Here is a 27631-nt window from a genome sequence, read left to right as displayed (position 1 = left end):
GCAGCAATGCACAGTTCGAATCACATCATCAAGTTCGCTGATGACAAGACTGTGGTGGGTCTCATCAACAAGGATGATGAATCAGCATACAGAGAGGAGGTGCGAGAACTGGTGAGCTGGTGCAAGGTCAACAACCTGTATCTGAATGTTGACAAAACAAAAGAGATGGTTGTTGACTTCAGGAGAGCAAGGCGAGATCACTCCCTGCTTGCCATCAATGGCTCCTCAGTGGAGATTGTCAAGAACATCACTTGGTGTTCGCTTAGCGGAGAACCTCACCTGGACCCTGAACACCAGTTCCATCACCAAGAGAGCCCAACAATGTCTTTACTTCCTTCGGAAGCTGAGGAAAGCCCATCTCCCATCACCCATCCTCACTACCTTCTATAGAGGTACTATAAAGAGCATCCTGAGCAGCTGCATCACTACCTGGTTTGGGAACTGCACCGTCTTTGACCGCAAAGCCCTCCAGAGAACAGTGAGAACAGCTGAGAAGATCATTGGGGTCTGTCTTCCCTCCATCACGGACATCTACACAACACACTGCATCTGAAAAGTCACCAACATTGTGAAAGACCCCACACACCCCTCACACGAACTGTTCACTCTGGAAGAAGGTACCCTCACAGCCATATATGATTTTTAATTAAAACTATGTATTTATGATAAACATTTTGCACCTTAAAGGCCCATCTGGGGCCATGCACAGTCAAATCACTTTTAACTGATACCAGTACCAGTACCAGTGACACCTGGCACCACACACCATGCATCACCCCACTACCACATTATTGTGACTGATGTGTTGAAAATGTTCCACCACCCACAATAAGGTGACCAGCAGCATTGATCATGTGGTCAGAAACAGTGATGACACACTGTGCACAGTGTTTGATGGGCTATAGTCTTTACATCTCTAAGAGAACTCTAGGGTTACAGCAGTGAGGAAGTGGAAGTTTGAGCATAATTAAATTGTTCTGCTGTCATCCATTTCATCCCCAGTTATAATCATCCAGTTATTAAATTTTCTATTTTCTCATTTCTACATGCATTGATGTACATGTCTCACACAATGCAAAAGATGTTTTATTGATACAAAGTCACACAGTTTTAAAAATAAAGGGTCACATAGTAAGACACCAGCATTAAAAGGCAAACAAGCCAATATGCACATGGCCTCATCAACCCCTGGGGGACTTTTTTTTATATTATTTTCTTATGAATTCCTTATTTGTGCAGTTACACCTTTGAGATGTGTTGTTCAACAACTGTCACATATTTAAACCATCCCCCATTAACATTACAAAAGGCTTGGCATAATCAATGTTAATTTTTTCTTAGGTCTTGAACAATTTTTTAACAATGTTTATGTTTGTGCAAAGCTCACCAAGCCCCTCCAAAGACAACAGAAAGAATCAGATTGTTCACAGCAAGTTTGCTTACTATTTTTCATTAACAGTGGCTTTTGCCTCAGTGTAAGTGACACCCTTGTAGGTTCCACTGATGGGAAACTCCAGAACATTGTTGTTAAAGCAGGTAATTTGGGCAGTGCCAGTGTAGGGGAGATCTACGGTGACACGGCCAATTGTGACGTCTACATTTACTGTTTTCCCAGGACGAACTTTGACAGGGAAAGACAACTGCTCAGTTTTCTCTTCAGAGTTCTCTAAACCACGTGTGCTTTCAGATCCCACTGTAAAACCAAACCCAGTGCTTATATCAACAACCTCAGGAATGCCTGCCTGCACTTCAAAGCTGAAGTTGAATTCAATTTTGTTGGTCACAGACCAGGATGACTTTTTGGTGATTGTTTTTGAGGATTCCATTGTGTATTCTTGCATTTCACTAGTATTGTTGTTGTAAGTCATGGATTTTATTTCCTCAACAACCACCTTGGGTATCAGACTATGAAGTGTGGGATAATTCATGTTCTTTAACACAGTAGACCTGATGGTGTTTATAAATTTGAAACCCAACCTATCAATGTCTGAACCTGCTCCTCCTAAGACTCCCATGCAGATTCCAGAACCAATATCAATTGGATATTCTGTTTTCAGCTGCCAGTCTGTCATATGTGCAAAAAACTCTCTAGAGCGATTGGTCTTGAACTTGATGGCACCCAGACGTGTTCCAGCTCCATTTCCCCACAGTGAGAGAGAAGTGAAGTGCTCTCCATCTTCAAATGTAAATTCTTTAAAGTCCCCGGTAAGTTGTCCAAATTCCCCGCACTGGCCATCAGTAAGCCACACCTTTATGCCCTTGATCTGCCAGCCTCCTGCCCACACCCATATCTTTCGCAGAGTTGCTCCATTGCCAATACCATCAAAATGAAATTCGCTACCACCATGCCCACCAATCATCAGCACTGGCGCCAGGTATGACATGGTCTTGCTCTTAATCTGAATCTTAAAAAGACAAGACAATTACTGGATAATAGGTCCTTTGGCCTCAAAACACATTATCTATGAACATATGGTAGGTATATATATCTAAGGTATGGTAGGTTTTATGCTGATAGCATGATTAATGCATCTCACGATAATCACTGGTTTATGTATAAAGTTACTACTATAAATCTTAAATTGCATGCACCATTCCACCAAGTACAGTAATCATACTTACAGAAAGATTCCTTCCCAATTCGTGTATTGTGTCAGCTGCAAGTTGGGTGCTCTCTTAAATAGAGCAGATAAAGTGGGTGGAGTCTGATGTACACTGGGATGCCTGAAGAAATGGGCTTGGTGAGTGAGAAGTCTTCAGGTATATCTGACTTTCATTACACAATGAATACTGGGAACGTCAGGTATTAAACATTATAAATGGTCACAAACCTTGAATTCCATGAATCAAGGATTATAGTAGTGTTTTGGCAAGAGTGAGTGAAAGTCTTCAACACAGACTCTGGCTAATTTGTTGTGGAAATATGAAGAATATGTGTATATATATATATATATATATATATATATATATATATGTGTGTGTGTGTGTGTGTGTGTGTGTGTGTGTGTGTGTGTGTGTGTGTGTGTGTGTGTGTGTGTGTGTGTAAATAAAGGCACACCCAGTCCTCCTCAGTAAGAAAACTTGCTTTTCCTCCTCAGTAAGAAAACATGCATACCTCTTCTGTTCACAGTTACATTTAAGCCATTTATCACATGCTCTTACAGGCAATAACAGTAGTTTAGTTGTGATTAAGCATTGCACATTTTGTTTTGTGGCCAAATAGCAATGACTTGCCTGATTACTTGTACAATTTGTGTTCCTCTAACTCCAGAGATGTTATACTTTTGCCTTGTTTTCAGTTCATCATGAACCTCCTTCTTGAGTCTCCATAAATAACAGAATCACCTTATTCCACTGACAGGCAGCCGTTAGTGTGAGAAACTCAACCGCGTCCCCCACAGCTGTTCTGATTGGGTGGTGATGAGAACAATTCCCCCGGGGCTTTGCCCGACCCGTCAAAAAGATAAATGACAAAGCCACAAGAAAACCTTGCAATGATTAGGGTGCTTCTGCTCTGTCTCTTTGTCACCAGCTTCAAAAATGTGGGGTTTGTGGAAAGTCAGGATGAACAGGACGGAGCAGTTAGTGTCTCCAAGCAGGTAGCAAGATGGTCTAATACTGGAACATGAGCGCCTTTTTCAACATACCTGGACAAAGTAATGTTCAGTTAATGCTCAACATACTACACAGTCTTCACGTTAATATCCGCTACACATTACATAACCTACACATTAATGTTCACTACACAAACACTTAGCACAAACCTTGTTCTGATTGGGTAAGGCTTGGGCCACACTTTAACATTCTCTGAAACGTCATCAGTTGTGCTCTTGTGGTCCGACCCAGTCTGGGCTTTGCTACCTAAGAGAATGGAAGTGGACTGGTGCATGGGTTAATGTTATTTAGCAGTTGAGCGAATTAACTGTAGGAGCAGAGGCCTTTGAAATGTAGTACTGCTGTCAACTGCAAGTACTACAGTAAGAGCAGTCTACAACAATACAGAATTCACCAGTGTCAGGGAAGCGCAAACCTTACTGTATGTTTATTTGTTCCTGAGCAGAAGCGATTGTGCAGTGTGTATGACATCATAGCTAAAGTCCTAACAGAAAACAGCCTGACAGCTGGTGGGTACCAAATGCTCACTCATGAAAGTTAAAAGTGTGATATTTCTCTGCTTGCCAAAGAATCAAGACAGGTCCTCAACTACTTTGCCTTTTTCCGCATCAAAAACGTACCCCGTATTACGATTATCTTTCAATAACCAATAATTAATTGAGTCAGTCCACGCCAATTTCTTGATTCTTTCCATAGCAGCGAATCGCTTTTTAGGCGCGTACGGACAAACGGGCATTGTTGACATTATTTGATAGTATTAATATTAAAGAATTCTTTCGATGATTACTACTCATACACCGTGGGCACTACTAAACTGAAATGAGTGGGTATGAGGGTCTGGTTTTATGGGAGGAGTTGCACGCTTCTGTGCGCACTGAAAATTGTTTTAAACTCACGCGACCACACACGCAAGCCTAGTTAAACTCTGTTTACATACCAGTGAATGAACATCCATGTGTGTGTATATGCAAGTGTAAGTTATCATATGCAAATGTAAATAGTAGATAGTTTATGCAAAAATCTTTCCTAGATATATGCAAGAGTTTCATAGGTATGCAAGTTGTGTGCAAGTGTTTCACTGATTTCACCCTAAAGTGCCCGTCATTAGTTATGAATATTATACATTTTTCACTGCACCGCCAGCTGTGTACTTTATAAAGGCTGTTGGTATGGCAACCAAGTGTAATTGTGGCGTCACACCGCGTAGAAGTTTATATATTTTAGTGCGCAGCGCAGTTTTCTCTGTTAGTTATAACCAGTTTGATCGCTGATATTTGATTTCGACTTAGAAACGCACTGACCGCATCTTGTCGGAATATCAAATAAGCTTTTCTTCATTCATCTTCATGAAATAGGGAGATTATAAATTATGGGATTTGTGCGAAATCGGTTTTGAGGAAAGAGTAGTCGTTGTGAGTACAGTGAGGATATCGACGTCCAGATCCGAGTAGCCTTTTATATGAATTAGCGAACCTATCTAGCGGTCCTATCTAGCTAACTATCAGTGGTAGGATAAATACAGCTCCCGTACTTTGTGTGTAGCAACAACCACAGGGGACGTCGCTCTTGATATCTAGTTGACTATGCCAACGCTATCTTGCTGGTTAACTAACGGCACGGTTTAGGGATTTCGTTTCTAATATTAACTACCTAACGCTAGTTAACATTAGCCCAAACATGTGGCTACATAGCTAGGTTAGATAACCTAGCTAATGATTTTTATAGATTATTATTTAAATGAATGTTTATAGTGCATTAATACATTTAGCTAGCTACATCTTCCATTTTTTCATTGTTAACTGACCACGTTAATGCTAAACTATCTAGCTAGCTATGTTTGTTCCCTTTTAGTTTACTGTATTTACATTATGTAGCCCGATTTTTCTGCCTTTTGACTTGGAACTTTTCTGATTACATCCGTATGTTTTAGAATTGATAAAATGAGTTGGAGGAAAAATACCTGAATTGAATTTCGTTAGGGGAGTTGTCTCCTCTGGAAAGATTCATTGATCTTTAAATAAACTGAACTTGGTTACGGGAGTTGTCTCCTCTGGAAAGATCCATTGACCTTTAAATGAACTGAACTTGGTTAGGGGAGTTGTCTGCTCCAGAAAAACTCATTTATCTTTAAATGAACTGAACTTGGTTAGAGGAGTTGTCTGCTCCGGAAAGATTCATTGAGCTTTAAGACATTAACATGAACATTTTCATCCCATTTGCTCTGGGCAGCATTGCCTCTGCCCTGTCCTTGTGTGTCATCGTCAAGTTTCAGCTGTTCCTTTTCGCTAATCTTTTCTCTTGTATTTTGATATCGCCACTTCTTTCCTTCTTAACCTACAGTTGTTGTATTCTGCCCACTGGCTTTAGCTACCATACTCTCTCATGTTGATAAAATATAACTTCACAATCATCTGCAATTTTAGACAATGAACCACTCGAAGGATAAGTGGGGTCATCTGAAACTATTGCTTTTACATAAATCATATAAAGTATAATTAAAATGCTCATTAAGGGAGAAACCAAGATTCAGACCAAAATTAAATCATATATGATTTTTGATTAAAATTATGTATTTATGATAAACATCTACCTTGTACCTTAAGGGCAGTAGGCTAAAGCCCATCTGGGGCCATATACAGTCAGATCAGTTTTAACTGATACCAGTACCGGTGACACCTGGCGCCATGCACCAGGCATCATCCCACTACCTGCTACAGTCTTTAAACCTACAGAGTTCTCTTAGAGGTTTACAGCAGTGAGGAAGTGGAAGTTTGAGCATAATTAAGTTGTTTTGCTGTCATCCATTTCTTCCCCAGTTATAATCATCCAGTTATTAAATTTCCTGTTTTCTCATTTCTACGTAAGTACCCTTGAGACTGGGGATTACAGAAGTAAGGACTGCCTGTTTAAAACTGTTAGTTTACAAGATTAACCACCTGATTTCACAACAAAAAAATTTTTTCCAAAAATGGTCACATGGCCTCATCAACCCCTGGGGACATTTACTTTATATTTCAGTTGTTTTAATAACAAATTCCTTATTTGTGTAGTTACACCTTTGAGATGTGTTGTTCAATAACTCATATTTTCAACATCCTCCATTAACATTACAAATTTCATTAGCATAATCAATGTCAATTTTTTATATTAAGAATCTTTAACAAATTAGTTTTTGTTTGTGCAAAGCTCACTAAGCCCCTCCAAGGACAACAGTAAGATCCAGACTGTTCACAGCAGTTTTGCTGATTCATTAACAACGGCTTTTGCCTCAGTATAAGTGACACCTTTGTAGGTGCCACTGATGGGAAACTCCAGAACACTGTTGTTAAAGCAGGTAATTTGAACAGTGCCAGTGTAGGGGAGATCTACGGTGACACGGCCAATTGTGACATCTACATCTACTACTTTCCCTGGAGGAACTTTGACAGGGAAAGAGAACAGCTCAGTTTTTTCTTCAGAGTTCTCTAAACTATATGTGCTTTCAGTACCCACAGTAAAACCAAACCCAGTTTTTATTTCAACAACCTCAGGAATGCCTGCCTGCACTTCAAAGCTGAAGTTGAATTCAATCTTGTTGGTCACAGACCAGGATGACTTTTTGGTGACTGTTTTTGAGGATTCTATTTTGTATTCTTGCATCTCACTAGTATTGTTGTGGTAAGTCATTGATTTGATTTCCTCAACAGCCACCTTGGGTATCACACTATGAAGTGTGGGATAATTCACGTTCTTTAACACAGTAGACTTGATGGTGTTTATAAATTTGAAACCCAAGCTATCAATGTCTGAACCTGCTCTTCCTGTGACTCCCACGCAGATTCAAGAACTAGTATCAATTGGATATTCTGTTTTCAGCCCCCAGTCTGTCATATGTGCAAAAAATTCTGGGGAGCGATTGGTCTTGAACTTGATGGCACCCAGACGTGTTCCAGCTCCATTTCCCCACAGTGAGAGAGAAGTGAAGTGCTCTCCATCTTCAAATGTAAATTCTTTAAAGTCCCCGGCAGGATTTCCAAATTGCCTGCACTGGCCATCAGTAAGCCACACCTTTATGGCCTTGATCTGCCAGCCTCCTGCCCACACCCATATCTTTCGCAGAGTTGCTCCATTGCCAATACCATCAAAATCAAATTTGCCACCACCTTGCCCACCAATCACGAGCACTGGCGCCAGGTATGACATGGTCTTGCTCTTAATCAGAAGCTTAAAAAGACAAGACAATTACTGGATAATAGGTCCTTTGGCCTCAAAACACATTATCTATGAACATATGGTAGGTATATATATCTAAGGTATGGTAGGTTTTGTGCTGATAGCATGATGATAGCATGATTAATCCATCTCACAATAATCACTGGTTTATTTATAAAGTTACTACTATAAATCTTAAATTGCATGCACCATTCCATCAAGTACAGTAATCATACTTACAGAGAGATTCTGAGTAGGGGTTAGAAAGATTCCTTCCCAGGGTATTGTTGTGTATTGTGTCAGCTGCAGGTTGGCCACTCTCTTAAATACAGCAGATAAAGTGGGCAGAGTCTGATGTACGCTGGGACTTCTGAAGAAATGGCTTTGGTGAGTGAGCAATTTTCTGACTTGCATTACGCAACATATACTTGGAAATTTAGTTGATATGAATCACAGTTAATATTTGGATAAATGGTCACAGACTTGACTCCTTGAATTCCATGAATCAATGATTATAGAGTGCTTCAGTAGTGCTATGGTCAGAGTGAATGAAAAGTCTTTCAACACACTCTTGCTCATTTGTTATGGAAATGTGATGAATTTCTTTTGTCTATTTGTTTGTCATTTTTCTTTTTAATCCTAACTAGTTTTGTTTAATGGTAGGTTTGTTGATGTTTTTATTACTTCTATGATTTTCAATGCAATGCAGAAAAAGTTAATCCAGCATTAACTTGGTGGAGAGGAATGGGGTGTATCATCAGCCCTTCTGAGTCAAACTGAGAGACAGTCAGCAAATGTACAGCATGAAAGAATATTGAAAAAATACAATTATTTATCTATCTGTAGTAACGATTTGTTCTGCAAAATCCAAATTTCACTCAAGTTCATCATAAAAACAACCTCATCTCTAAATTGTATGTATGGAAACAGAACAGAAGTGGGGAAATCCAGTCGAATAAACAGAAGGAGAACTAGTTCAACTGGAACTACCTAGATTGCATCAGGTTCAGTGGAAAGGCACGCCCTGTCCTCCTCAATAACACTATTTCATGTTGATTAATGAACATCAATGTTCAACACACTACACAACCTTCACAGTAATATTCAATACACAACCTTCACATTAATGATAAACACACTACATAAACTTTACATTAATGTTGAATATTAATGTGACGGTCGTGTAGTGAATATTAATGTTAAAGTTGTGTAGTGTGTTTGAACATTACTATGAACCTTCACATTAATGTTCAATACACTACATAACCTTCACATTAATGTTGATGGCAATGGTTGATGGCAAGATGGCAGCGCGGTAGCACGCAGCGGCCACTCCAGGTCCGATAAATGGTGCTATTGTGCCACTATCTGTAATCTCAACAACACATTTTTCCAGCAACTTAAACAATAAATACATGGGAACAAACAACCTCCATAGCCTGTTTCGTGTCCGTTGATGCAGGAAAGAAGAGACCGGAAACAGTACGTTATCTTGTGGCCTTTTATTAATGCAGAGCTCTGGAGATGTCACTTCACAGCGCAGTGCGAGTGAGATCTAAAGCATAACTTTGCAACAGACAGACTTATAGTTTTCTCGCCTTGCGCCACTTCCGCTTTTGTACTTTTCCATCTCAGCCGTCGCCTCTGTCTTGACTGTCGCGTACACATGTCTTCTTGCACAATCACACATATGCACGTCTAGGGCATTTCCTGTTCTGTCTGCACATACAGCAATTATTAATTCAAGCATTAATCCTATTCCATTCTGTGCATTATTCTCTATTAGTATAAGCTTAGCATTCATTTAGTTTATGCAACCCCACACCTGCTACATTTAAGACATAATGCACAAACTTACCTGGACGACGGCGTGCTTCACACACTGTGAGCGCGGGTTGCTATGCGAATCAGGCCTGCAGACCACGGCGTCGCCTGAGTCCGAATGCCGAAGGAGGAGACAAGGAAGCAGAAGCGGGGGAAGCGAGCTGGGGTCCGTGCTAGGCTAAAGGCTAATCCTAGCAGGCAAGCTCTACCATCTCTGTTCCTCTCAAATGTCTGCTCCTTGGATAATAAACTGGTCTGAATCAACCTTCTGCAGACTACACAGCGAAAGTTCAGAGGTTGCTGTGTTTTAGTCTTTACTGAAACGTGGCTCAGCGACAGTATTCCAGATGCCGTTATTCATCTGGTACTGCTCACCGCTGGTGGAGTTTGTATTTGTTTATAATCGCGCTGTATATTCTACCCAGCGCGCACACACGAGAGGCTCTCCAGGAGCTGTATGGAGCGATTATTGAACTGCAGACGGACTGTTTATTGTCCCCGGAGATTTCTACCACGCAAATCTCAAGTCAGTACTGCCTAAATTCCATCAACATGTGAACTTTGCAACGAGAAGAGCGAACATGCTGGATCTTGTTTACCACCATCGTCCCCGTGCCTAAGAAGCCCATGGTGTTGTGTCTCAATGACTACCGTCCTGTCGCACTCACATCCATCATCATGAAGTGCTTCGAGAGACTCGTCTTGAGACACATCAAGACCCAGCGTCCCCCTTCTCTGGACCCCCTGCACTTCGCGTACCCCTCCAACCGCTCTACGGATGATGCCATCTCCACCACACTTCATCTGGCACTCATACATCTGGATAAAAAGGGCACCTGCATAAGAATGCTTTTCATAGACTTCAGTTAAGCATTCAACACCATTGTTCCTCAGCATCTGATTGGGAAGTTGAGCTTACTGGGTTTGAACACCTCCCTCTGCAACTGGATCCTGGATTTCTTGATTGGTAGACCTCAGTCAGTCCGGATCAGGAGCAGCACTTCCAACACCACCACATTGAGTACTGGTGCTCCCCAGGGCAGCATACTCAGCCCTCTGCTGTTCACACTGCTGACTCATGACTGTGCAGCAATGCACAGTTCGAATCACATCATCAAGTTCGCTGATGACAAGACTGTGGTGGGTCTCATCAACAAGGATGATGAATCAGCATACAGAGAGGAGGTGCGAGAACTGGTGAGCTGGTGCAAGGTCAACAACCTGTATCTGAATGTTGACAAAACAAAAGAGATGGTTGTTGACTTCAGGAGAGCAAGGCGAGATCACTCCCTGCTTGCCATCAATGGCTCCTCAGTGGAGATTGTCAAGAACATCACTTGGTGTTCGCTTAGCGGAGAACCTCACCTGGACCCTGAACACCAGTTCCATCACCAAGAGAGCCCAACAATGTCTTTACTTCCTTCGGAAGCTGAGGAAAGCCCATCTCCCATCACCCATCCTCACTACCTTCTATAGAGGTACTATAAAGAGCATCCTGAGCAGCTGCATCACTACCTGGTTTGGGAACTGCACCGTCTTTGACCGCAAAGCCCTCCAGAGAACAGTGAGAACAGCTGAGAAGATCATTGGGGTCTGTCTTCCCTCCATCACGGACATCTACACAACACACTGCATCTGAAAAGTCACCAACATTGTGAAAGACCCCACACACCCCTCACACGAACTGTTCACTCTGGAAGAAGGTACCCTCACAGCCATATATGATTTTTAATTAAAACTATGTATTTATGATAAACATTTTGCACCTTAAAGGCCCATCTGGGGCCATGCACAGTCAAATCACTTTTAACTGATACCAGTACCAGTACCAGTGACACCTGGCACCACACACCATGCATCACCCCACTACCACATTATTGTGACTGATGTGTTGAAAATGTTCCACCACCCACAATAAGGTGACCAGCAGCATTGATCATGTGGTCAGAAACAGTGATGACACACTGTGCACAGTGTTTGATGGGCTATAGTCTTTACATCTCTAAGAGAACTCTAGGGTTACAGCAGTGAGGAAGTGGAAGTTTGAGCATAATTAAATTGTTCTGCTGTCATCCATTTCATCCCCAGTTATAATCATCCAGTTATTAAATTTTCTATTTTCTCATTTCTACATGCATTGATGTACATGTCTCACACAATGCAAAAGATGTTTTATTGATACAAAGTCACACAGTTTTAAAAATAAAGGGTCACATAGTAAGACACCAGCATTAAAAGGCAAACAAGCCAATATGCACATGGCCTCATCAACCCCTGGGGGACTTTTTTTTATATTATTTTCTTATGAATTCCTTATTTGTGCAGTTACACCTTTGAGATGTGTTGTTCAACAACTGTCACATATTTAAACCATCCCCCATTAACATTACAAAAGGCTTGGCATAATCAATGTTAATTTTTTCTTAGGTCTTGAACAATTTTTTAACAATGTTTATGTTTGTGCAAAGCTCACCAAGCCCCTCCAAAGACAACAGAAAGAATCAGATTGTTCACAGCAAGTTTGCTTACTATTTTTCATTAACAGTGGCTTTTGCCTCAGTGTAAGTGACACCCTTGTAGGTTCCACTGATGGGAAACTCCAGAACATTGTTGTTAAAGCAGGTAATTTGGGCAGTGCCAGTGTAGGGGAGATCTATGGTGACACGGCCAATTGTGACGTCTACATTTACTGTTTTCCCAGGAGGAACTTTGACAGGGAAAGACAACTGCTCAGTTTTCTCTTCAGAGTTCTCTAAACCACGTGTGCTTTCAGATCCCACTGTAAAACCAAACCCAGTGCTTATATCAACAACCTCAGGAATGCCTGCCTGCACTTCAAAGCTGAAGTTGAATTCAATTTTGTTGGTCACAGACCAGGATGACTTTTTGGTGATTGTTTTTGAGGATTCCATTGTGTATTCTTGCATTTCACTAGTATTGTTGTTGTAAGTCATGGATTTTATTTCCTCAACAACCACCTTGGGTATCAGACTATGAAGTGTGGGATAATTCATGTTCTTTAACACAGTAGACCTGATGGTGTTTATAAATTTGAAACCCAACCTATCAATGTCTGAACCTGCTCCTCCTAAGACTCCCATGCAGATTCCAGAACCAATATCAATTGGATATTCTGTTTTCAGCTGCCAGTCTGTCATATGTGCAAAAAACTCTCTAGAGCGATTGGTCTTGAACTTGATGGCACCCAGACGTGTTCCAGCTCCATTTCCCCACAGTGAGAGAGAAGTGAAGTGCTCTCCATCTTCAAATGTAAATTCTTTAAAGTCCCCGGTAAGTTGTCCAAATTCCCCGCACTGGCCATCAGTAAGCCACACCTTTATGCCCTTGATCTGCCAGCCTCCTGCCCACACCCATATCTTTCGCAGAGTTGCTCCATTGCCAATACCATCAAAATGAAATTCGCTACCACCATGCCCACCAATCATCAGCACTGGCGCCAGGTATGACATGGTCTTGCTCTTAATCTGAATCTTAAAAAGACAAGACAATTACTGGATAATAGGTCCTTTGGCCTCAAAACACATTATCTATGAACATATGGTAGGTATATATATCTAAGGTATGGTAGGTTTTATGCTGATAGCATGATTAATGCATCTCACGATAATCACTGGTTTATGTATAAAGTTACTACTATAAATCTTAAATTGCATGCACCATTCCACCAAGTACAGTAATCATACTTACAGAAAGATTCCTTCCCAATTCGTGTATTGTGTCAGCTGCAAGTTGGGTGCTCTCTTAAATAGAGCAGATAAAGTGGGTGGAGTCTGATGTACACTGGGATGCCTGAAGAAATGGGCTTGGTGAGTGAGAAGTCTTCAGGTATATCTGACTTTCATTACACAATGAATACTGGGAACGTCAGGTATTAAACATTATAAATGGTCACAAACCTTGAATTCCATGAATCAAGGATTATAGTAGTGTTTTGGCAAGAGTGAGTGAAAGTCTTCAACACAGACTCTGGCTAATTTGTTGTGGAAATATGAAGAATATGTGTATATATATATATATATATATGTGTGTGTGTGTGTGTGTGTGTGTGTGTGTGTGTGTGTGTGTGTGTGTGTGTGTGTGTGTAAAGGCACACCCAGTCCTCCTCAGTAAGAAAACTTGCTTTTCCTCCTCAGTAAGAAAACATGCATACCTCTTCTGTTCACAGTTACATTTAAGCCATTTATCACATGCTCTTACAGGCAATAACAGTAGTTTAGTTGTGATTAAGCATTGCACATTTTGTTTTGTGGCCAAATAGCAATGACTTGCCTGATTACTTGTACAATTTGTGTTCCTCTAACTCCAGAGATGTTATACTTTTGCCTTGTTTTCAGTTCATCATGAACCTCCTTCTTGAGTCTCCATAAATAACAGAATCACCTTATTCCACTGACAGGCAGCCGTTAGTGTGAGAAACTCAACCGCGTCCCCCACAGCTGTTCTGATTGGGTGGTGATGAGAACAATTCCCCCGGGGCTTTGCCCGACCCGTCAAAAAGATAAATGACAAAGCCACAAGAAAACCTTGCAATGATTAGGGTGCTTCTGCTCTGTCTCTTTGTCACCAGCTTCAAAAATGTGGGGTTTGTGGAAAGTCAGGATGAACAGGACGGAGCAGTTAGTGTCTCCAAGCAGGTAGCAAGATGGTCTAATACTGGAACATGAGCGCCTTTTTCAACATACCTGGACAAAGTAATGTTCAGTTAATGCTCAACATACTACACAGTCTTCACGTTAATATCCGCTACACATTACATAACCTACACATTAATGTTCACTACACAAACACTTAGCACAAACCTTGTTCTGATTGGGTAAGGCTTGGGCCACACTTTAACATTCTCTGAAACGTCATCAGTTGTGCTCTTGTGGTCCGACCCAGTCTGGGCTTTGCTACCTAAGAGAATGGAAGTGGACTGGTGCATGGGTTAATGTTATTTAGCAGTTGAGCGAATTAACTGTAGGAGCAGAGGCCTTTGAAATGTAGTACTGCTGTCAACTGCAAGTACTACAGTAAGAGCAGTCTACAACAATACAGAATTCACCAGTGTCAGGGAAGCGCAAACCTTACTGTATGTTTATTTGTTCCTGAGCAGAAGCGATTGTGCAGTGTGTATGACATCATAGCTAAAGTCCTAACAGAAAACAGCCTGACAGCTGGTGGGTACCAAATGCTCACTCATGAAAGTTAAAAGTGTGATATTTCTCTGCTTGCCAAAGAATCAAGACAGGTCCTCAACTACTTTGCCTTTTTCCGCATCAAAAACGTACCCCGTATTACGATTATCTTTCAATAACCAATAATTAATTGAGTCAGTCCACGCCAATTTCTTGATTCTTTCCATAGCAGCGAATCGCTTTTTAGGCGCGTACGGACAAACGGGCATTGTTGACATTATTTGATAGTATTAATATTAAAGAATTCTTTCGATGATTACTACTCATACACCGTGGGCACTACTAAACTGAAATGAGTGGGTATGAGGGTCTGGTTTTATGGGAGGAGTTGCACGCTTCTGTGCGCACTGAAAATTGTTTTAGACTCACGCGACCACACACGCAAGCCTAGTTAAACTATGTTTACATACCAGTGAATGAACGTGCATGTGTGTGTATATGCAAGTGTAAGTTATCATATGCAAATGTAAATAGTAGATAGTTTATGCAAAAATCTTTCCTAGATATATGCAAGAGTTTCATAGGTATGCAAGTTGTGTGCAAGTGTTTCACTGATTTCACCCTAAACTGCCCGTCATTAGTTATGAATATTATACATTTTTCACTGCACCGCCAGCTGTGTACTTTATAAAGGCTGTTGGTATGGCAACCAAGTGTAATTGTGGCGTCACACCGCGTAGAAGTTTATATATTTTAGTGCGCAGCGCAGTTTTCTCTGTTAGTTATAACCAGTTTGATCGCTGATATTTGATTTCGACTTAGAAACGCACTGACCGCATCTTGTCGGAATATCAAATAAGCTTTTCTTCATTCATCTTCATGAAATAGGGAGATTATAAATTATGGGATTTGTGCGAAATCGGTTTTGAGGAAAGAGTAGTCGTTGTGAGTACAGTGAGGATATCGACGTCCAGATCCGAGTAGCCTTTTATATGAATTAGCGAACCTATCTAGCGGTCCTATCTAGCTAACTATCAGTGGTAGGATAAATACAGCTCCCGTACTTTGTGTGTAGCAACAACCACAGGGGACGTCGCTCTTGATATCTAGTTGACTATGCCAACGCTATCTTGCTGGTTAACTAACGGCACGGTTTAGGGATTTCGTTTCTAATATTAACTACCTAACGCTAGTTAACATTAGCCCAAACATGTGGCTACATAGCTAGGTTAGATAACCTAGCTAATGATTTTTATAGATTATTATTTAAATGAATGTTTATAGTGCATTAATACATTTAGCTAGCTACATCTTCCATTTTTTCATTGTTAACTGACCACGTTAATGCTAAACTATCTAGCTAGCTATGTTTGTTCCCTTTTAGTTTACTGTATTTACATTATGTAGCCCGATTTTTCTGCCTTTTGACTTGGAACTTTTCTGATTACATCCGTATGTTTTAGAATTGATAAAATGAGTTGGAGGAAAAATACCTGAATTGAATTTCGTTAGGGGAGTTGTCTCCTCTGGAAAGATTCATTGATCTTTAAATAAACTGAACTTGGTTACGGGAGTTGTCTCCTCTGGAAAGATCCATTGACCTTTAAATGAACTGAACTTGGTTAGGGGAGTTGTCTGCTCCAGAAAAACTCATTTATCTTTAAATGAACTGAACTTGGTTAGAGGAGTTGTCTGCTCCGGAAAGATTCATTGAGCTTTAAGACATTAACATGAACATTTTCATCCCATTTGCTCTGGGCAGCATTGCCTCTGCCCTGTCCTTGTGTGTCATCGTCAAGTTTCAGCTGTTCCTTTTCGCTAATCTTTTCTCTTGTATTTTGATATCGCCACTTCTTTCCTTCTTAACCTACAGTTGTTGTATTCTGCCCACTGGCTTTAGCTACCATACTCTCTCATGTTGATAAAATATAACTTCACAATCATCTGCAATTTTAGACAATGAACCACTCGAAGGATAAGTGGGGTCATCTGAAACTATTGCTTTTACATAAATCATATAAAGTATAATTAAAATGCTCATTAAGGGAGAAACCAAGATTCAGACCAAAATTAAATCATATATGATTTTTGATTAAAATTATGTATTTATGATAAACATCTACCTTGTACCTTAAGGGCAGTAGGCTAAAGCCCATCTGGGGCCATATACAGTCAGATCAGTTTTAACTGATACCAGTACCGGTGACACCTGGCGCCATGCACCAGGCATCATCCCACTACCTGCTACAGTCTTTAAACCTACAGAGTTCTCTTAGAGGTTTACAGCAGTGAGGAAGTGGAAGTTTGAGCATAATTAAGTTGTTTTGCTGTCATCCATTTCTTCCCCAGTTATAATCATCCAGTTATTAAATTTCCTGTTTTCTCATTTCTACGTAAGTACCCTTGAGACTGGGGATTACAGAAGTAAGGACTGCCTGTTTAAAACTGTTAGTTTACAAGATTAACCACCTGATTTCACAACAAAAAAATTTTTTCCAAAAATGGTCACATGGCCTCATCAACCCCTGGGGACATTTACTTTATATTTCAGTTGTTTTAATAACAAATTCCTTATTTGTGTAGTTACACCTTTGAGATGTGTTGTTCAATAACTCATATTTTCAACATCCTCCATTAACATTACAAATTTCATTAGCATAATCAATGTCAATTTTTTATATTAAGAATCTTTAACAAATTAGTTTTTGTTTGTGCAAAGCTCACTAAGCCCCTCCAAGGACAACAGTAAGATCCAGACTGTTCACAGCAGTTTTGCTGATTCATTAACAACGGCTTTTGCCTCAGTATAAGTGACACCTTTGTAGGTGCCACTGATGGGAAACTCCAGAACACTGTTGTTAAAGCAGGTAATTTGAACAGTGCCAGTGTAGGGGAGATCTACGGTGACACGGCCAATTGTGACATCTACATCTACTACTTTCCCTGGAGGAACTTTGACAGGGAAAGAGAACAGCTCAGTTTTTTCTTCAGAGTTCTCTAAACTATATGTGCTTTCAGTACCCACAGTAAAACCAAACCCAGTTTTTATTTCAACAACCTCAGGAATGCCTGCCTGCACTTCAAAGCTGAAGTTGAATTCAATCTTGTTGGTCACAGACCAGGATGACTTTTTGGTGACTGTTTTTGAGGATTCTATTTTGTATTCTTGCATCTCACTAGTATTGTTGTGGTAAGTCATTGATTTGATTTCCTCAACAGCCACCTTGGGTATCACACTATGAAGTGTGGGATAATTCACGTTCTTTAACACAGTAGACTTGATGGTGTTTATAAATTTGAAACCCAAGCTATCAATGTCTGAACCTGCTCTTCCTGTGACTCCCACGCAGATTCAAGAACTAGTATCAATTGGATATTCTGTTTTCAGCCCCCAGTCTGTCATATGTGCAAAAAATTCTGGGGAGCGATTGGTCTTGAACTTGATGGCACCCAGACGTGTTCCAGCTCCATTTCCCCACAGTGAGAGAGAAGTGAAGTGCTCTCCATCTTCAAATGTAAATTCTTTAAAGTCCCCGGCAGGATTTCCAAATTGCCTGCACTGGCCATCAGTAAGCCACACCTTTATGGCCTTGATCTGCCAGCCTCCTGCCCACACCCATATCTTTCGCAGAGTTGCTCCATTGCCAATACCATCAAAATCAAATTTGCCACCACCTTGCCCACCAATCACGAGCACTGGCGCCAGGTATGACATGGTCTTGCTCTTAATCAGAAGCTTAAAAAGACAAGACAATTACTGGATAATAGGTCCTTTGGCCTCAAAACACATTATCTATGAACATATGGTAGGTATATATATCTAAGGTATGGTAGGTTTTGTGCTGATAGCATGATGATAGCATGATTAATCCATCTCACAATAATCACTGGTTTATTTATAAAGTTACTACTATAAATCTTAAATTGCATGCACCATTCCATCAAGTACAGTAATCATACTTACAGAGAGATTCTGAGTAGGGGTTAGAAAGATTCCTTCCCAGGGTATTGTTGTGTATTGTGTCAGCTGCAGGTTGGCCACTCTCTTAAATACAGCAGATAAAGTGGGCAGAGTCTGATGTACGCTGGGACTTCTGAAGAAATGGCTTTGGTGAGTGAGCAATTTTCTGACTTGCATTACGCAACATATACTTGGAAATTTAGTTGATATGAATCACAGTTAATATTTGGATAAATGGTCACAGACTTGACTCCTTGAATTCCATGAATCAATGATTATAGAGTGCTTCAGTAGTGCTATGGTCAGAGTGAATGAAAAGTCTTTCAACACACTCTTGCTCATTTGTTATGGAAATGTGATGAATTTCTTTTGTCTATTTGTTTGTCATTTTTCTTTTTAATCCTAACTAGTTTTGTTTAATGGTAGGTTTGTTGATGTTTTTATTACTTCTATGATTTTCAATGCAATGCAGAAAAAGTTAATCCAGCATTAACTTGGTGGAGAGGAATGGGGTGTATCATCAGCCCTTCTGAGTCAAACTGAGAGACAGTCAGCAAATGTACAGCATGAAAGAATATTGAAAAAATACAATTATTTATCTATCTGTAGTAACGATTTGTTCTGCAAAATCCAAATTTCACTCAAGTTCATCATAAAAACAACCTCATCTCTAAATTGTATGTACGGAAACAGAACAGAAGTGGGGAAATCCAGTCGAATAAACAGAAGGAGAACTAGCTCAACTGGAACTACCTAGATTGCATCAGGTTCAGTGGAAAGGCACGCCCTGTCCTCCTCAATAACACTATTTTATGTTGATTAATGAACATCAATGTTCAACACACTACACAACCTTCACAGTAATATTCAATACACAACCTTCACATTAATGATAAACACACTACATAAACTTTACATTAATGTTGAATATTAATGTGACGGTCGTGTAGTGAATATTAATGTTAAAGTTGTGTAGTGTGTTTGAACATTACTATGAACCTTCACATTAATGTTCAATACACTACATAACCTTCACATTAATGTTGATGGCAATGGTTGATGGCAAGATGGCAGCGCGGTAGCACGCAGCGGCCACTCCAGGTCCGATAAATGGTGCTATTGTGCCACTATCTGTAATCTCAACAACACATTTTTCCAGCAACTTAAACAATAAATACATGGGAACAAACAACCTCCATAGCCTGTGTCGTGTCCGTTGATGCAGGAAAGAAGAGACCGGAAACAGTACGTTATCTTGTGGCCTTTTATTAATGCAGAGCTCTGGAGATGTCACTTCACAGCGCAGTGCGAGTGAGATCTAAAGCATAACTTTGCAACAGACAGACTTATAGTTTTCTCGCCTTGCGCCACTTCCGCTTTTGTACTTTTCCATCTCAGCCGTCGCCTCTGTCTGACTGTCGCGTACACATATCTTCTTGCACAATCACACATATGCACGTCTAGGGCATTTCCTGTTCTGTCTGCACATACAGCAATTATTAAGTCAAGCATTAATCCTATTCCATTCTGTGCATTATTCTCTATTAGTATAAGCTTAGCATTCATTTAGTTTATGCAACCCCACACCTGTTACATTTAAGACATAATGCACAAACTTACCTGGACGACGGCGTGCTTCAGACACTCTGTGAGCGCGGGTTGCTATGCGAATCAGGCCTGCAGACCACGGCGTCGCCTGAGTCCGAATGCCGAAGGAGGAGACAAGGAAGCAGAAGCGGGGGAAGCGAGCTGGGGTCCGTGCTAGGCTAAAGGCTAATCCTAGCAGGCAAGCTCTACCATCTCTGTTCCTCTCAAATGTCTGCTCCTTGGATAATAAACTGGTCTGAATCAACCTTCTGCAGACTACACAGCGAAAGTTCAGAGGTTGCTGTGTTTTAGTCTTTACTGAAACGTGGCTCAGCGACAGTATTCCAGATGCCGTTATTCATCTGGTACTGCTCACCGCTGGTGGAGTTTGTATTTGTTTATAATCGCGCTGTATATTCTACCCAGCGCGCACACACGAGAGGCTCTCCAGGAGCTGTATGGAGCGATTATTGAACTGCAGACGGACTGTTTATTGTCCCCGGAGATTTCTACCACGCAAATCTCAAGTCAGTACTGCCTAAATTCCATCAACATGTGAACTTTGCAACAAGAAGAGCGAACATGCTGGATCTTGTTTACCACCATCGTCCCCGTGCCTAAGAAGCCCACGGTGTTGTGTCTCAATGACTACCGTCCTGTCGCACTCACATCCATCATCATGAAGTGCTTCGAGAGACTCGTCTTGAGACACATCAAGACCCAGCGTCCCCCTTCTCTGGACCCCCTGCACTTCGCGTACCCCTCCAACCGCTCTACGGATGATGCCATCTCCACCACACTTCATCTGGCACTCATACATCTGGATAAAAAGGGCACCTGCATAAGAATGCTTTTCATAGACTTCAGTTAAGCATTCAACACCATTGTTCCTCAGCATCTGATTGGGAAGTTGAGCTTACTGGGTTTGAACACCTCCCTCTGCAACTGGATCCTGGATTTCTTGATTGGTAGACCTCAGTCAGTCCGGATCAGGAGCAGCACTTCCAACACCACCACATTGAGTACTGGTGCTCCCCAGGGCAGCATACTCAGCCCTCTGCTGTTCACACTGCTGACTCATGACTGTGCAGCAATGCACAGTTCGAATCACATCATCAAGTTCGCTGATGACAAGACTGTGGTGGGTCTCATCAACAAGGATGATGAATCAGCATACAGAGAGGAGGTGCGGGAACTGGTGAGCTGGTGCAAGGTCAACAACCTGTATCTGAATGTTGACAAAACAAAAGAGATGGTTGTTGACTTCAGGAGAGCAAGGCGAGATCACTCCCTGCTTGCCATCAATGGCTCCTCAGTGGAGATTGTCAAGAACATCACTTGGTGTTCGCTTAGCGGAGAACCTCACCTGGACCCTGAACACCAGTTCCATCACCAAGAGAGCCCAACAATGTCTTTACTTCCTTCGGAAGCTGAGGAAAGCCCATCTCCCATCACCCATCCTCACTACCTTCTATAGAGGTACTATAAAGAGCATCCTGAGCAGCTGCATCACTACCTGGTTTGGGAACTGCACCGTCTTTGACCGCAAAGCCCTCCAGAGAACAGTGAGAACAGCTGAGAAGATCATTGGGGTCTGTCTTCCCTCCATCACGGACATCTACACAACACACTGCATCTGAAAAGTCACCAACATTGTGAAAGACCCCACACACCCCTCACACGAACTGTTCACTCCGGAAGAAGGTACCACAGCATCCGGTCCCGCAACTCCAGACTGTGCAACAGCTTCTTCTCATAAGCCATTAGACTCCTGAACTCTGGTTAACTCCAATCCCAATTCAGGTTCCAAAAATGGACACTTTTATACACACACATACACACATGCTTATACACAGTCACACACACATACATACATATCCATACACCCACTCGCACATTGTTTTGCATCAAACTAGTGCTGAAGTCGAACTTCACACAAATAAAATATGCACTCCTGTTGCAGTCTTGCACATTATCCTACTTGCTGCTAGAGTACTATACTAAACCAGCACTGTACTCTGAACTTTTCTGGCTGCTACCGGTGACTGCTATGTTCAGTACAGCATGTCACTGACTCACTTTATGCACAACTCATTTTACATATTCTAAGTACTGTGTACTGGACTAAAAAATTGCACTGTCTATTCATTTTGTATTTTTGTATTGGTCCTGTCCTGTATTTATTTATAGTTTGACATTTTTGCACTGTATTGGATTGTTTGCACTTGTGTAGCGTGTTGTCTGTTGCACTGTTGTTTTGTGTTGCACCATGGTCCTGGAGGAACATTGTCTTGTTTTTGCTGTATACTTGTATATAGCTGAAATGACAATAAAGCCTGTTTGAACTTTGAACTTGAACTTGATTACACAACCTTCACAGTAATATTCAATACACAACACAACCTTCACATTCTTCGTTTGAGAATATCCGACATCTGCACATAGTCAGTTCTGGTGGGTTCCTGCGTCACTGGTATGAGTACAGTGGTTCAATTTTATCAGGCTACATCTGTTGCACTGTTGACTCGATTACCTTTAAGCCCTCTGGTCTGAACTAGATTACGATGCATAGCTTGCGCATCAAATCTCGTCCTAACAGGGAGAGCGTGTGAGTAATGCTCTAGGGTAGTATGTCCGCTGGCCCCTACCGTAGTCAATGTTTTTTCCAGATAACGGGATGTCTAATTTCCTAACCTGAATTACAGATTTTGCAGCACCTGAGTCCACCAGGAATGACATACGTATACCCTGCACTGTTGGGGACAGTTGTGGCAAGCAAGAGTGAGGAGGTGCGGTTATACTTCAGATATGAGAGAGAGAGTGTGTGGTGCGTGTGTGCTCTTATCTGTAGCTGCGGTTGACCCGTCCCCAGCTCTGCCGATCAGTCTGCTTCCTCGTCTTAGCCCCTCTCCTTCCATGTTTTACAGATTCTTGCAAAGTGTTCTTTCTTTCCACATGTGTAGCATCGGTCATCTCTTTCGCCGTCATCCTGCTCTTAGCTCCCTCTTCCTCTTCCTCTTCCACGGCCTCGTCCTCGACCACGGCCTCTGCCTCTTTGTCCTGCGACAGCTTGATACATTGTGAGGGCTGCTTGATGTGCCTCACTCTCTTTCCTCGTTTGTTTTTTTTTTCTGATATGGTTCTCAGCTGTTTATCAGAGTGGATGGCATACTGCTCGATAGTGCTCATGGGAGCCATTTTCATAGCTTGCATACTTCTTTCCTGATTTCGTCTCGTAGACCGTTCATGAAGCTATTGCGGAGGTGGGCTTCCCATGCTGAGCCCTCAGCCGGTCCCGCTGCCATCCTTTTTATCTTTCTATTCCACAGTGGGTAGTGTGGACTTCTATGAGTCTGCCACGGTATTCTGCCACATTCTCCTCCGGCCCTTGTCTGCAGCCAGCTATGATGGCAGTGCTAACTCATATTGGGAATGCCATGGTTGCATGGCCATGGCTGACTATCGAGAGCCGCCACGTGCATGGCTGCAATGGCGTCGTCGTAAGGGCCGGGTCGTTCTGGGTAGGCTGGGGGAAAGACTTTGGAATAGGCTTGCACCATCGTCGCCAGAGTGTCTTGCTTTGGCCTCGGCATGAGTTGCCTTGGCTCTTGGCTTGGTCCCGGTGCTGCAGCTCCTATCACAGGCCCTCGTTCCTCTTCGGCCAGTGGTTGAACTGGTGGGGCAGGCACTGCAGTGCCGCTGCTACCGGTGGAGCGCGGGGCATTGGTGGGCAGGAGTCAGTATCGGGGTCAACCTTGGAAACCTGAACAGGCTGAAGCATCTGAAGCATGCAGTTAACATCCCCCTCCCTCTTCTTCCTTTCTCTCTCTTCTGCCTCCCCCATCCAACTCTCCCATGCTCCCCAATCAATGGTAATCAGTCCCTTTCTTTCCGCCTCCCTCAGATTATACTGTATACATCGGAGTTTATTTATCCCCATACAACCTTCCGGTGGAAACCCGCATTTACTCTATAATGTTATTTGAGCTGTTACGTCTGGCCTATATTTATTCTCCATGTCTGTACATAACTGCCACTTCCATTTTTGAGGCTGACACCCTGACGGTGCAGCTGTTTCAGCTTTTTGTTTTTTACTTTAACTGTTACCCATTACTGCATTAATAATAAAATCAAATCAAAGAAATCAATAAAATGCGTTATTAACCCGTTAGTGTTACAGAATAATACTCTCTCACTTTTTTTTTCTCTCTGCACAATCAGAGGCATCAAACAATCAGTTTCATACCAATATTGGAAAGTTATTTACTACTTACTCTACGTCAGTTGGCTTTTGTCATCCGTACAACGTTGACACTGTCGTCCTCCATACTAAAAACAAACTTTCCCGAGTGGCCCTGATCCGAGGCTCGTTGCAGTCGACTCTTTACCACTCTCTTCTGTCAACGGGAGGGGACTCCGGTGTTTCCTTACAGTTTATCTTTTGGAGTCTACACTTTTTTGCCCCAGTGTCGTCACACTGCACCGGGTCCCAGACCCTTGAGGTCCCAGACCTCCCTACAACAGCCACCGGCAGTCCAGATCCCGCCTCTGGAACTCCTTTCTCCCTTTCTCACATATTTCCTACTTCCTCTTATAAGCAAGCATTAAGCATTTTTCCCTCACAGCCATATATGATTTTTAATTAAAACTATGTATTTATGATAAACATTTTGCACCTTAAAGGCCCATCTGGGGCCATGCACAGTCAAATCACTTTTAACTGATACCAGTACCAGTACCAGTGACACCTGGCACCACACACCATGCATCACCCCACTACCACATTATTGTGACTGATGTTTGAAAATGTTCCACCACCCACAATAAGGTGACCAGCAGCATTGATCATGTGGTCAGAAACAGTGATGACACACTGTGCACAGTGTTTGATGGGCTATAGTCTTTACATCTCTAAGAGAACTCTAGGCTTACAGCAGTGAGGAAGTGGAAGTTTGAGCATAATTAAATTGTTCTGCTGTCATCCATTTCATCCCCAGTTATAATCATCCAGTTATTAAATTTTCTATTTTCTCATTTCTACATGCATTGATGTACATGTCTCACACAATGCAAAAGATGTTTTATTGATACAAAGTCACAGTTTTAAAAATTAAAGGGTCACATAGTAAGACACCAGCATTAAAAGGCAAACAAGCATGACATTTCAGTGTTTGAATTTTAAAATGTAGTATTCTGTTTATTTGTTTGTCATTAATTATAATTCCGGGCCAATATGCACATGGCCTCATCAACCCCTGGGGGACTTTTATTTTATATTATTTTCTTATGAATTCCTTATTTGTGCAGTTACACCTTTGAGATGTGTTGCTCAACAACTGTCACATATTTAAACCATCCCCCATTAACATTACAAAAGGCTTGGCATAATCAATGTTAATTTTTTCTTAGGTCTTGAACAATTTTTTAACAATGTTTATGTTTGTGCAAAGCTCACCAAGCCCCTCCAAAGACAACAGAAAGAATCAGATTGTTCACAGCAAGTTTGCTTACTATTTTTCATTAACAGTGGCTTTTGCCTCAGTGTAAGTGACACCCTTGTAGGTTCCACTGATGGGAAACTCCAGAACATTGTTGTTAAGGCAGGTAATTTGGGCAGTGCCAGTGTAGGGGAGATCTACGGTGACACGGCCAATTGTGACGTCTACATTTACTGTTTTCCCAGGAGGAACTTTGACAGGGAAAGACAACTGCTCAGTTTTCTCTTCAGAGTTCTCTAAACCACATGTGCTTTCAGTACCCACAGTAAAACCAAACCCAGTTTTTGTTTCAGCAACCTCAGGAATGCCTGCCTGCACTTCAAAGCTGAAGTTGAATTCAATTTTGTTGGTCACAGACCAGGATGACGTTTTGATTATTTTTTTGGAAGATTCTATTTTGTATTCTTGCATCTCACTAGAATTGTTGTGGTAAGTCATGGATTTGATTTCCTCAACAGCCACCTTGGGTATCACACTATGAAGTGTGGGATAATTCACGTTCTTTAACACAGTAGACTTGATGGTGTTTATAAATTTGAAACCCAACCTATCAATGTCTGAACCTGCTCCTCCTAAGACTCCCATGCAGATTCCAGAACCAATCTCAATTGGATATTCTGTTTTCAGCTGCCAGTCTGTCATATGTGCAAAAAACTCTCTAGAGCGATTGGTCTTGAACTTGATGGCACCCAGACGTGTTCCAGCTCCATTTCCCCACAGTGAGAGAGAAGTGAAGTGCTCTCCATCTTCAAATGTAAATTCTTTAAAGTCCCCGGCAAGTTGTCCAAATTCCCCGCACTGGCCATCAGTAAGCCACACCTTTATGCCCTTGATCTGCCAGCCTCCTGCCCACACCCATATCTTTCGCAGAGTTGCTCCATTGCCAATACCATCAAAATGAAATTCGCTACCACCATGCCCACCAATCATCAGCACTGGCGCCAGGTATGACATGGTCTTGCTCTTAATCTGAATCTTAAAAAGACAAGACAATTACTGGATAATAGGTCCTTTGGCCTCAAAACACATTATCTATGAACATATGGTAGGTATATATATCTAAGGTATGGTAGGTTTTATGCTGATAGCATGATTAATCCATCTCACGATAATCACTGGTTTATGTATAAAGTTACTACTATAAATCTTAAATTGCATGCACCATTCCACCAAGTACAGTAATCATACTTACAGAAAGATTCCTTCCCAATTCGTGTATTGTGTCAGCTGCAAGTTGGGTGCTCTCTTAAATAGAGCAGATAAAGTGGGTGGAGTCTGATGTACACTGGGATGCCTGAAGAAATGGGCTTGGTGAGTGAGAAGTCTTCAGGTATATCTGACTTTCATTACACAATGAATACTGGGAACGTCAGGTATTAAACATTATAAATGGTCACAAACCTTGAATTCCATGAATCAAGGGTTATAGTAGTGTTTTGGCAAGAGTGAGTGAAAGTCTTCAACACAGACTCTGGCTAATTTGTTGTGGAAATATGAAGAATATGTATGTATGTATATATATATATATATATATATATATATATATATATATATATATATATATATATATTTATGTGTGTGTGTGTGTGTGTGTGTGTGTGTGTGTGTGTGTATAAATAAAGGCACACCCAGTCCTCCTCAGTAAGAAAACTTGCTTTTCCTCCTCAGTAAGAAAACATGCATACCTCTTCTGTTCAGTTACATTTAAGCCATTTATCACATGCTCTTATCCAAAGTGTCTTACAAAAGTACTTTGTCATCTACTCATAGACTGTATCCTAGTCAATACAATAGTTTAGAGTCCAAGATACCATTGA

General features: G+C 41.4%; 3 protein-coding genes, 1 long non-coding RNA gene and 2 pseudogenes across 5 annotated transcripts; all 6 read right to left on the bottom strand.

Annotated features, from left to right (window-relative positions):
- Nucleotides 1-1068: 1068 nt before the first annotated feature.
- On the bottom strand, nucleotides 1069-3372 carry LOC113582863 (aerolysin-like protein). The gene is made up of 3 exons (XM_027018878.3): nucleotides 3235-3372; nucleotides 2623-2724; nucleotides 1069-2405 (listed from the first exon to the last, which is right to left on the bottom strand). The coding sequence occupies exon 3, from the start codon at nucleotides 2382-2384 to the stop codon at nucleotides 1443-1445; it is 942 nt and encodes a 313-aa protein (XP_026874679.3). The 5' UTR covers nucleotides 2385-2405; nucleotides 2623-2724; nucleotides 3235-3372; the 3' UTR covers nucleotides 1069-1442.
- On the bottom strand, nucleotides 2944-7797 carry LOC145657867 (aerolysin-like protein; annotated as a pseudogene).
- Nucleotides 7798-11784: 3987 nt separating this feature from the next.
- LOC118242004 (aerolysin-like protein) lies at nucleotides 11785-13957 on the bottom strand. The gene is made up of 3 exons (XM_035530056.2): nucleotides 13921-13957; nucleotides 13339-13440; nucleotides 11785-13121 (listed from the first exon to the last, which is right to left on the bottom strand). The coding sequence occupies exon 3, from the start codon at nucleotides 13098-13100 to the stop codon at nucleotides 12159-12161; it is 942 nt and encodes a 313-aa protein (XP_035385949.2). The 5' UTR covers nucleotides 13101-13121; nucleotides 13339-13440; nucleotides 13921-13957; the 3' UTR covers nucleotides 11785-12158.
- A 3572-nt stretch (nucleotides 13958-17529) lies between these two features.
- Nucleotides 17530-18483, bottom strand: LOC118242006 (aerolysin-like protein; annotated as a pseudogene).
- A 1496-nt stretch (nucleotides 18484-19979) lies between these two features.
- On the bottom strand, nucleotides 19980-24108 carry LOC145657942 (uncharacterized). 2 transcript variants are annotated; one of them, XR_014123894.1, is made up of 3 exons: nucleotides 21237-24108; nucleotides 20350-21136; nucleotides 19980-20210 (listed from the first exon to the last, which is right to left on the bottom strand). It is a non-coding gene; the product is annotated as an uncharacterized LOC145657942 (long non-coding RNA). The 2 variants fall into 2 exon arrangements; XR_014123893.1 differs by having other exon boundaries at nucleotides 20350-24108.
- Nucleotides 24109-25379: 1271 nt separating this feature from the next.
- Nucleotides 25380-27220, bottom strand: LOC118242021 (aerolysin-like protein). The gene is made up of 2 exons (XM_035530158.2): nucleotides 27007-27220; nucleotides 25380-26789 (listed from the first exon to the last, which is right to left on the bottom strand). Exon 2 carries the CDS (start codon nucleotides 26766-26768, stop codon nucleotides 25827-25829), a length of 942 nt encoding a protein of 313 aa, XP_035386051.2. The 5' UTR covers nucleotides 26769-26789; nucleotides 27007-27220; the 3' UTR covers nucleotides 25380-25826.
- Nucleotides 27221-27631: the final 411 nt, after the last annotated feature.

Source organism: Electrophorus electricus, chromosome 5, assembly GCF_041902795.1.
Source record: "Electrophorus electricus isolate QZ-2024a chromosome 5, ASM4190279v1, whole genome shotgun sequence".
NCBI classification, from domain to species: Eukaryota; Metazoa; Chordata; class Actinopteri; order Gymnotiformes; family Gymnotidae; genus Electrophorus; species Electrophorus electricus.
Note: the sequence above shows the minus strand (reverse complement) of the source record. Positions and strands in the feature narration are given on the sequence as shown.

Excerpts from the sequence above, each read along its gene's own strand:
- LOC118242004 (XM_035530056.2), bottom strand. The coding sequence starts at position 13,100 with ATGTCATACCTGGCGCCAGTGCTGATGATTGGTGGGCATGGTGGTAGC.
- LOC118242021 (XM_035530158.2), bottom strand. The coding sequence starts at position 26,768 with ATGTCATACCTGGCGCCAGTGCTGATGATTGGTGGGCATGGTGGTAGC.
- LOC113582863 (XM_027018878.3), bottom strand. The coding sequence starts at position 2,384 with ATGTCATACCTGGCGCCAGTGCTGATGATTGGTGGGCATGGTGGTAGC.